General features: G+C 45.2%; 1 protein-coding gene across 1 annotated transcript in view; it reads right to left on the reverse strand.

Moving 5' to 3' along the window:
* LOC136319381 (mucin-16-like) overlaps positions 1-4,623 on the reverse strand; it is a 31,421-nt gene extending 26,798 nt beyond the window's left edge. Inside the window, exon 1 of the mRNA XM_066252662.1 lies at positions 857-4,623. Coding sequence (XP_066108759.1) covers positions 857-4,562 — 3,706 coding nt within the window. The 5' untranslated portion in view covers positions 4,563-4,623. The remainder of the gene's footprint in view (positions 1-856) is intronic.
* Between the last annotated feature and the right edge of the window lie 6,712 nt (positions 4,624-11,335).

An 11,335-nucleotide genomic window follows, 5' to 3' on the forward strand; every position in this document is an offset into this window, starting at 1 on the left:
TGAAACCTCCCAGGTTGTGGTAATTTGTTATAACAGCTCTGGCAAACTCCTACACCAAATGACCACAAAGTCCTTTTTTTAGTACATAATGTCAATAGGTTCTGGGTCTTTAAGTGGAACAATGTATAAAGAAACCAATGTTACCATAAGCTACTTGGCATAAAAAAGAGTTAAGTTCATATGACGTCTCATCAATGTTATAATGGAACGATGTGGAACAAATCAATGTTATCTGAGGACTGGCTGCATATACCCCAAAGAATTGGAAGCAGGGACTCAAATGGATATGTGTACATCCAGGTTTGTAGCAGCAAGATGCACAGTAGCTAACAGGTGGAAACAGCCTGATTTTCTGTCAACAGATAAATAGACAGATAAAATATGGTCTAGCCACACAATGGAATATTATTAATCTGTAAACAAGAATCAAGTTCTGACACAGACTGCAGCATGGAGGAACCCTGAAAACATGCTAACTAAAACAAGCAGACACAAAAGGACAGATATATCGTACAATATTTCACATATGAGATATCTATAACAGGAAAATTCATGGAGACAGTAAGGAGACTAGAGGTTGTCAGGGACTGGGTAGGGGGTGGGAGGAATGGGGAGTTACTGTTTAATAACAAGGTAAACAGATTCTATTCAGGGGGATAAAAATGTTTTAGAAATAGATAGTGGTGATAGCTACACAACAGTGTAGATGTAATTAATGCTTCTAAATTGTGCATTTAAATGGTTAAACTACATATCATAGATAATAGATAGATAGATAGATAGATAGATAGATAGATGAAAGACAGAAAAAAAGAAAGAGAAAGAAAGAAAGAAAGGATACAAAAGTTATTCTTACTTGTTCCTGAAGTCATGCTCACATAGGCCAAGGTGGACATCTCAGGTGTGGTCACAGGGACAAAGGACCTTTCGGACAGTGTACTAAAAGTGGTTGTAGTCTCGGCCACAGTGGAGCCTGAACCTGTGACAGCTAATTTAGTGGTCGCAAGAGTTGTAGTTATCATGATAGTGGTTGGACTTGATTCTTCGTGACTGATTTTAGGTGCAATTGAGGTCATGGTGCCCTGTGTAATGGCCTTGGAAAATTCTGGAAGTCCAACTGAGGTTGTTGGTTGGGAGGTTTGTGTGCTCCAGGAAGTTGCAGTAAAAAGCTCACTGGTGGTTGCATGGGCACTGGCAGGCTCAAGGACACCAGGAGAAACAGTTAGAGCTGGGACATCTGTGCTGGTCCCTGATGTGGGGCTGGTTGCCGGGAAGCCTGTGCTCTCTGATAAGCCATGAGAAAGAGTTGAAGTTAAAATTGTTGCGCTGAGGTCTGTCCCAGGACGGGGGGAGAGTGAAGTTTCCACAGGAACACTTAGCAAGACTGTTGGATGCTGATCAACTCTGCTGGCCTCATTCACAAGTGTGGTGAAGAGAGAGGATGTCTTTGGTGGTGGACCAAGGGAAACAGTCTTAGTTGGAAGAGCCATACTAATGTCCAACCCTGGTGGGATGGATGGTGAGGCTGTGGTATCTGGTAAGTGAGGAAAAACAGTTGAAGCAGGAAAATTTATGCTTGTCTCTGCACTGGGGCGAGTGGCCAATACAGTTGTTGCTGGTTCTCCAGAAGAAAGAGTCAGAGTTGGCATAGCCAAACTGGCATCTGTCTCAGAAATAGTGGCCTGTGAGGTCACCTCATCTGATATACCAGGAGAGAGAGTTGGAGTTGAAAGAACTGAACTGGCTTCTGCCCCAAAGTCAGTGGCCACGGAGGGTGTGGGTTCAGATTCACTATGGAAAATACTGGGGGTTGTTTTGGGAACTGTTAGGCTGTTCTCTTCAGAATGAGTGACCAAGAAAACTGTTGTATCAGGCCCACTAGGGGAAACAGTCCCTGTTTTAAGAGTTAAAACAAATGAACTTGCTTCTGTCTCAGAATGGGTACTCTGTAAGGCTGTGGTCTTTGGCTCATGCAGAGAATCAGTCAGAGTTGGAAAAGTTGTACTTGTTTCTGCTCTAGAACTTGTAATCAATGAGGTCACCATCCCTGATACGCCAGGGGAGAAGGCTGTAGTTGAAATTACTGAACCAGCTTCTGCCCTAGGGCTGATGGCTATTGAGGGTGTGCTAGCTGATTCACTATGGGAAGAATTTGGAGTTGTTCTAGAAACAGGTGTAGTGGTCCCTGAAGAATGCAACCATGAGGCTGTTGTTGTACCTGTCTCACCAGGGGAGATAGTTAAAGTTGGGACAATAGAACTGGCTTCTGTCCTAGAATGGATGACCCATGAGGCTGTGGTCTCTGGCTTATGTGGGGAATCAGTCAGAGTTGGAATAGTTGTATTGGTCTCTGCCTCAGAACTAGTAACCAGGGAAGTCACCAGCCCTGGCACAGTCGGGGAGACAGTTGGAGATGGAATGGCTGAGCTGGTCTGCACCTCAGGATGAGTGGCCAAAGAGGCTGTGGCTTTTCGTTCACCAGGAGAGAGAGTCAGACTTGGAATAGCTGTACTGGCATCTGTCCCAAGACTGGTGACTGATGAGGTTGTGCTGTCTAATACACTGTAGGAAAAATTAGGCATCGTCTTGGACACTGTTGGGTTGGTCTCTGCAGGGTGGCTGACCAATAAGACTGTTGTATGTGGCTCACTAGAGGAATCAGTCAGAGTTGGAACAGCTGAACTGGTTTCTATCCCATGGTGGATGGTCCATGCAGGTGTGGTCTCCAGTTGATCTGAGGAAATGGTCAGAATTGGAAAAGTTGTACTTGTCTCTGCTCTAGAACTAATAGCCTGTGAGGTCACCACTCCTGGTATACCAGGTGAACCAGTCCTAGCTAGAACAGTTGAACTGGATTCTGCCGTAGGACTCATGGCTGTTAAGATTGTGTCGTCTAATTCACTATGGGAAACACCGAAAGTCGTTTGGGAAACAATTGGGTTGGTCTCTGATGCACGGGTAGCCATGGCATCTGTTGTATCTGGCGCACCAGAGGATACACTCAGAGTTGGAACAGCTGACCTGGCTTTAGTTTGAAATTGTGTGACCCATGAGTCTGTGGTCTCCAGATGAACTTGGGAATTAGTCAAAGTTGAAAGAGTTGTGCTGATCTCTGCCCCAGAACTAGTGGTCTGTGAGGTTACCACCCCTGGTACAACAGGTTGGGCAGTCTTAGCTGGAACAGTTGAACTGGTTTCCACCTCAGGACTAGTGGCCATTGAAGTTGTGCTATCTGATTCACTGTGAGAAACACTAGGAGTTGTTCTGGGGGAAATTGTGCTGGTATTTGCAGAATGGGTGACCAAAGGGATTCTTGTATCTGACTCACCAGGGGAAACAGTCAGAGTTGGAATGGCTGAACTGGCTTCTGTCTCAAAATGATTAAACCGTGAGGCTGTGGTCTCTGGTTCATGTGGGAAGTCAGTCATAGTTGGAAAAGTTGTTTTGGTCTCTGTCCCAGAACTGGTGACCAGTGAGCTTACTACTCCTGATACTTCAGGAGAACCAGTCATAGTCGGCACAGCTGAACTAGTCTGCGCTCCAGAATGGGTAACACATGAGGTTGTGGGTGCTGGTTCAGTAGGAGAAAAAGTCAGAGGTGGAATAACCTTACTGACATCTGTCCCAGGACTAGTAACCTGTGAAGTCACCATATTTGGTACACCAGGAGTTATAGGTACATTTGGAACTGCTGAACTGGATTCTGTCCCAAGACTGATGGCCGTTGAGGGTGTGCTGTCCAAGTCACGATGGGAAACACTGGGAGCTGTCCTGGGCACAGTTGGGCTGGTCTCTGCAGGAGGGGTGGCCAAGGACACCTTTGTATCTGATTCATGTAGGGACTCAATCAGAGTTGAAAAAGTTGTACCGGTCCCTGTTCCAGAACTAGTGACCGAGGAGGTCACCATAACTGGCACATCAGGTGAGGCAGTTGTCATCGGAATGGCTGGATTGACTCCTGGCCCAGGACTGGTGGCTGTTGAAGATATGGTGTCTAGTTCACTATGGGAAAAATTCAGATTTTTTCTGGAAATGGGGGTGCTGGTGTTTGAGGAATGGACCCATGAAGCTGTTGTATCTGGTTCACGAGGAGAGAGAGTCATAATTGGAACAGTGGAACTGGCTTTTGTCCTAGGATGGGTGACCCATGAGGCTGCTGTCTCTGGCTTGTGTGGGGAATCAGTCAGTGTTGGAAAAGCTGTACTAGTCTCCGCGCTAGAACTGGTGACCTGTGAGATTGTCAGTCCTGATATAGCCGGGGGAAAAGTCAGAGTTGAAATGATTGAATTGGTCTGTGCCCCAGGATGGTTAACCAGTGACACTGTTGTATCTGGCTCACCAGGGGACTCAGTCAGAATCTGAACAGTCGGATTGTTCTCTGCTCCAGAACTAACATCCAGGGATGTCACCATCCCTGGCGTACTAGGGGAGACAATTGAAATAGCAATGGATGAACTGCTCTGTGCTGTGGAGGCTGTAGTCTCTAGTTCATCTGGAGAACCAGTCAGAGTTGAAATAAACATACTTGTGTCTGTCCCAAGACTAGTAACTGGTGAGGTCATCTTCCCCAGTACACCAGGGGAGACAGTTGTAGTTGAAACAGCTAAACTGACTTCCTCTGCAGAACTAATAGCTGTTACAGGTGTGTTGTCTGATTCACTGTGGGAAACATTCAGGGTTGCCTTGGAAACAGTTGAGCTAGTCTCCACAGGATGGGAGACCCATGAGGTTGGGGTCACTGGCTCACCAAAGGAAACAGTCAGAGCTGGAATAGCTGTACTGGTCTCTGCCCCAGAACTAAAGACCAGTGTGGTTGTGCTCACTGAGCTTCTATTGAACATGTATGGGATTTCCCTGGAAACTGCTATGCTGGTCTCTTCTACAGGGTTGGTGGCCAAGGAGGCTGTCATCTCTGGAACATCAGGGGAAACATCTGGGGTTGTGATGATCACTCTTGTTGTGCTCGTGCTGGCCGTTTCACCTGATGTCCTGAGGGGAGTCAGCATTCCCGAAGTGGAAGCAGAGACGCTGGTGGTCAAAGTTGCTGTGGTAGTGGTCTGTGCCCGCTCTGTCCTTCCTGTGGCAAGTCCTGTGAATTGTGGGACAAACACACAATTTGGACAGGATGATTATTACCACTTACTGGATTGGTAAGAGCTTTTTTTTTCTCCACATGAAGAAAAGGAGAGAAATGTCTCTGCCCCAAAAGTACTTGCAATGCTTCCGGAACGGGAAAAGGAATTGTGATTGACATTCCTCTGCCTCCCCGTATCATCTTGGGCCATAACTCCTAAGCTGACCACTCCCTTCTCCCAGATGTTTTTGTACTCTCCATCCTCTGAGTCATTGTTAAAACAGTTTTCTCTGCTTGATGCGACCATCTTTCATCAGATTCCTAACTTTCTGTTCTACTTCAAACCCCAGCTCAAATCTACCTTTATAAAAATTCATGTCAGAATTCATCTCTCTCTTCTCATTATCTCCATATTATATTGTCTGAATCTGAACCTGAGCAGCACCACACCTCACAGTATCCTTGGCAATAGCTATTAGTGTCTGCTTGCTTGGCATATAGTAGGTGCCCAACATACATTTGTTGAATTAGTGAATTAATTAGTAAATGGACACATGGATAGATATATATGTAGAAAAGTCTCCTCTTGCTTAAGAGAGATCATGTATCATCATGCTTAAGAGCTTGGGTTCTGGGATAAAAGAGTCCCGTACTAAGATACTGACTCCTCCTCTAAATGGATGGATACATTACCAATTCTTGCTAGGTCTTCATTTTCTCATCTAATAGTAAGGATAAGTATAGTGGTCATTTCAGAGTGTTGATAAAAATACACCCAGAACAGTGCCTGTTGGCTCACAATAAGAGATTTATAACTACTACTAGTCTTATTATTGTTATTGTTATCACCGCTACTATCCACTACTATTATTGTTACTGCTACCTCTGCTACTCCCTACCACTACTTCTGTTATTATTATTGTTATTATCATGCTACTACCTACCATTACTGTTGTTATTATTATTGTTACTAATATTGTTATTACCACCTACCATTATGGCTATTGCTACTGCTGTTATTAGTATGACAGCTACAACCTACCATTTCTGTTGTTACTACTATCACTGCTACTTTCTATTATTACTGCCATTGCTACTATTACTACTGTTACTAACACTACCACTACTATCTACCATTAGTGCTGTTGTTACCACCATTACTACTGCCATTATTACTACCACTGCTGCTGTCTAATGTTACTGCTGTTACTACTTTTTTTTTCCTGAAGTGAGAAGCAGGGAGGCAGAGAGACAGACTCCCTCATGCACCTGACTGGGATCTACCTGGCAAGCCCACCAGGGGACAATGCTCTGCCCATCTGGGGCGTTGCTCCGTTGTGGCTGGAACCATTCTAGTTCCTGAGGCGGAGGCCACAGAGCCATCCTCAGTACCCGGGCCAAATTTGCTCCAATGGAGCCTTGGCTGAGGGAGGGGAAGAGAGAAACAGAGAGAAAGAAGAAGAGGAAGGGTGGAGAAACAGACAGGTGCTTCTCTTGTGTGCCCTGGCTGGGAATCAAACCTGGGACTTCCACACACCGGGCTGATGCTCTGAGCCAACTACCACTGAGCAAAGATTCTGTCACTACTATTTTTTTAATTTTAATTTTTTTATTCAGTGAGAGGAGGGGAGGCAGAGACACACTCCTGCATGTGCCCCAACTGGGATCCACATAGCAAGCCCACTAGGGGGAGATGCTCTACCCATCTGGGGCATTGCTCCATTGCTTAGCAACCTAGCCCTTCTTAGAGCCTGAGATAGATGCCATGGAGCCACCCTCAGTGCCCAGGGCCAATATGCTCCAATTGAGCCATGGCTGTAGGTGGGGAAGGGAGAGAGAAAGAGAGAGAGAAGTGAAAGGGGATGGATGGAGAAGCAGATAGGCACCTCTCCTGTGTACCCTGACCAGGAATCAAACTTGGGACATCCACATGCTGGGCTCATGCTCTACCACTGAGCGAACCAGTCAGGGCCTGTCACTACTATTATTCCCACCTATTACTATTGTTATTACTAATATTACTATGACCACTAGAGTTATTACTACTGTTAATATTACTAGAGTTATTACTACTGTTATTACCACTACTATTGCAACTGTTACTACAACTTCTACTTTTTATAATTTTACTACAAAATAAACTTAAATTTACTGAATTAAATTTGTCAGGAACCACACTTGCTGGCCAATATAACTGGAAGGCAGAATCTGAGGAAGAGTAAAGTGTCATTGGCTGAGACAAAAACTGCTGAGCAGAGCTTCAAAAAACTGGCTCACAAGGTTTGACAAGATGATGATGGAGTAGACAGGCGTACCAACTTCCACCTCCCAGAACCAAAGTGGATTACAAACTAATTTAAAAATCATCATCTGGAAAAAACCACTTTGGACTAAACTAAGAGGACTCTTCAACCAAGGAACACTGAAGAAGCCACACTGAGACTGGTAGGAAATTGCGGAAATGTGGAGAGGGCTGCCAAGCTACCCAGAGCGAAAGGCAGCTGGGAGAGACTCATGTGGTGGAAAGTGAATTTAGCAGAGAGGGGAGGGTACTGAGTCCCAGGAACAAAGCCCTGGCCTGCAGCCCCAGAGCCTAGAAGAGGTGTATGGACAGTATTTAGCTGGAAACCAAGACAGGATACTGTTTGTGAGAAAGACATTGATTTCTCAGACCCAGGATTCTTCTTAAAGGGACCGTGCAGAAAACCTCTCTCACAACCACTCACCTGGGGCTCCAGGGGATGGGGAGAGAGGAGAAGACTGGAGTAGCAGGAAGAGGGTGTAATCGAGGAGGCACAGAAAGAAATACTTTGAGGGACAGCCACCCTAACCCCTGAGACGAGTCACTCCCCAAATCTGAAGTGAATATTTCCCCTGGAAACAGCAATACCAGCAAAGGGAAGCAGGACACCAGCCAAACAAGCTCTCCTGCGGCACTTAGAGCAGAGTCACTTAGAAGGGGGGAGCTTTCGGGACTACAGTAGTGAGTCTTAGGGTCTGAACTGCAGTGCCACCACCACATGGCTGAGGCTCGCCCAAGGTCGGGTAGTGGCGGGACATGAAAGCATGGTTCTGTCGGCAAGGGCGGAAGCTGGCTGGCCACCACTGATACCCAGGTGTGAGCTCAATCTTGCCCGGCTAGGGAAGAGGGGATGTGAAAAAGTGGTCAAGCCCAGCTGCAGGCCACCTGCAATCCAGCCTGCAGGGAAGGGCAGGAGCCTCAGAAGGGGCAGAGACCCTCCCTTGAGCAAGGGCGCATGAATACAGCCTTGCCCCGCCCGCAGAATCGAGGCTTGTGACCTGACTTGGGAGCCGGCTCCTCCCGCAGGGGTAGAGCCAGAAGCCCAGAACAGGCAGAGTCCCACTACTGAGCATGGCATACAGTCCCACCGGCCTCTGGAGCCAAGGCTTGCAGCCATCCCACCAGCGGGCTCCTCTTGCAGGGGCGGGGCAAAAGCCTGGACTCAGGCAGAGACCTGCAGCTGAGCAAAGGTGCTCACCCCTGCCCTCAGGGCCAAGCATAATGCCACCCGCAGGGGCTGGGCAAAGGCCAAGGCCACCGAGGCTTATAAACTCGAGCACATGACCACAGCCACTCCTGAGAAGGAGAGGTGGAAACCAGAGCAACAGCCCCAGTGGGCAGACACCAGAAACACCCATACCTGAACACCCTAGGCAGCAACAGCAGAGGCGGTGGAGAGTCTGCAGACAGACCACACCTAGGCAACACAGAAGCCACACCCACTGGACTCCAGTGGCCAAAACCTTCTTTTACACAGACAAAATGAGAAGGCAGAGAAATGCAACACAAATGAATCAAGAGAAATCCCTAGAAAAGGACCAGAATGAGTCAGATATAACCAAATTACCAGATGCAGAGTTTAAAATAATGATTTTTAGGATGCTCAAAGATATTAGAACAACAAACGATGGTCATTACGAACACCTAAATAAAGAGATAACAAATATAAAAAAGGACATTGAAATAATAAAAAAGAATCAGTCAGAAATGACAAATACAATATCAGAAATCAAGAACACAATGGAAGGAATAAAAAGCAGGATGGATGAAGCAGAGAATCAAATCAGCAAGTTAGAAGACAAGATAAAGGCACGGAAGCAGAGCAGAAAAAAGAAAAAGGACTCAAGAAGTCTGAGGAAACTCTAAGAGAGCTCTGTGACAACATGAAGAGAAATAACATCAGCATCATAGGGGTTCCTGAAGAAGAAGAGAAATAACAAGGAATAGAGACTTTGTTCAAGCATATCATGGCTGAAAACTTCCCTCAAGAAAGGCAAGAAAACATCTCACAAGTTCAAGAAGCACAGAGAACTTCATTAAAGAGAAACACAAAGAAATCTACACCAAGACACATCATAATTAAAATACCAAATCTAAGTGATAAAGAGAAAATATTAAAAGCTGCTAGAGAAAAAAAAAACTATTACCTACAAAGGAGTCCCCATAAGGATGACTTCCGACTTCTCAACAGAAACACTTGAGGCCAGAAGGGAAATGGCAAGAAATATTCAAAGTAATGCACAACAAAAGCCTACAACCAAAGACTACTTTATCCAGCAAGACTATCATTTAAAATTGAAGGAGAAATAAAAAGCTTACAGACAAAAAAACCTCAAGGAATTTACTACAACCAAACCAAGGCTGCAAGAAATGCTAAAGGGCCTGTTGTAAACAGATCAAAGGAGAAAAAGAATATAGCAAAAGAGGAATACAGTTTTAAAGAATAAAATGGCGGCCCTGGCCGGTTGGCTCAGCGGTAGAGCGTCGGCCTAGCGTGCGGAGGACCCAGGTTCGATTCCCAGCCAGGGCACATAGGAGAAGCGCCCATTTGCTTCTCCACCCCTCCGCCGCGCCTTCCTCTCTGTCTCTCTCTTCCCCTCCCGCAGCCAAGGCTCCATTGGAGCAAAGATGGCCCGGGCGCTGGGCATGGCTCTGTGGCCTCTGCCCCAGGCGCTAGAGTGGCTCTGGTCACAACATGGCGACACCCAGGAGGGTCGCAACATGGCGACGCCCAGGATGGGCAGAGCATCGCCCCCTGGTGGGCAGAGCGTCGCCCCCTGGTGGGCGTGCTGGGTGGATACCAGTCGGGCGCATGCGGGAGTCTGTGTGACTGTCTCTCCCTGTTTCCAGCTTCAGAAAAAAGCAAAAAAAAAAAAAAAAAAAAAAAAAAAAAAAAAAAAAAAAAAAAAAAGAATAAAATGGCAATAAACAACTACATATTAATAATAACCTTAAATGTAAATGGATTAAATGATCCGATCAAAAGACATAGGGTAGCTGCATGGATAAGAAAACAGGACCCATACATATGCTGTCTACAAGAGACACACCTTGCTGACCTGTGGTGGCGCAGTGGATAAAGAGTCGATCTGGAATGCTGAGGTCGCCGGTTCAAAACCCTGAGCTTGCCTGGTCAAGGCACATATGGGAGTTGATGCTTCCTGCTCCTCCCCCTGTTCTCTATCTCTCCCTCTCTCTCTCATAAAAAAGGTATAAATAAATAAAAATCTACAAGAGACACCTTAAAAGAAAAGATGCACATAGACTAAAGATAAAAGGATGAAAGAAAATATTTCAATCAAATGGAAATGAAAAAAAAGCTGGGATAGCAATACTTATATCAGACAAAATAGACTTTAAAACAAAGGCTATGGTAAGAGATAAGGAAGGTCACTACATAATGATAAAGGGAGCAATCCAACAGGAAGATATAACCATTATAAATATCTATGCACCTAATATAGGAGCACCTAAATATATAAAGCAGACTTTGGTGGATTTAAAAGGTGAGATCAACAGCAATACTATAATAGTAGGGGATTTCAATACCCCACTAACATCACTAGATAAATCCTCAAGAAAAATATTAACAAAGAAACAGCAGACTTAAAAGACATACTAGATCAACTCAATTTAATAGATATCTTCAGAACCTTTCACCCTAAAGCAGTAGAATATACATTCTTTTCAAGTGCTCATGGTACATTCTCTAGGATAAACCACATGTTAGGGCACAAAAGTGCTCTCAACAAATTTAAGAAGATTGAAATCATATCGAGCACTTTCTCTGATCACAATGGCATAAAACTAGAAATCAACCACAACAGAAAAACTCAAAAATACTCAAACACTTGGAAACTAAATAGCATGTAATTAAATAACGAATGGGTTAACAATGAGATCAAAGAAGAAATTTAAAAATTCCTAGAAATGAACGATAATGAGCATACAACAACTCA

The sequence above is a fragment of the Saccopteryx bilineata genome, chromosome 1 (assembly GCF_036850765.1).
Source record: "Saccopteryx bilineata isolate mSacBil1 chromosome 1, mSacBil1_pri_phased_curated, whole genome shotgun sequence".
Classification (NCBI taxonomy): Eukaryota; Metazoa; Chordata; class Mammalia; order Chiroptera; family Emballonuridae; genus Saccopteryx; species Saccopteryx bilineata.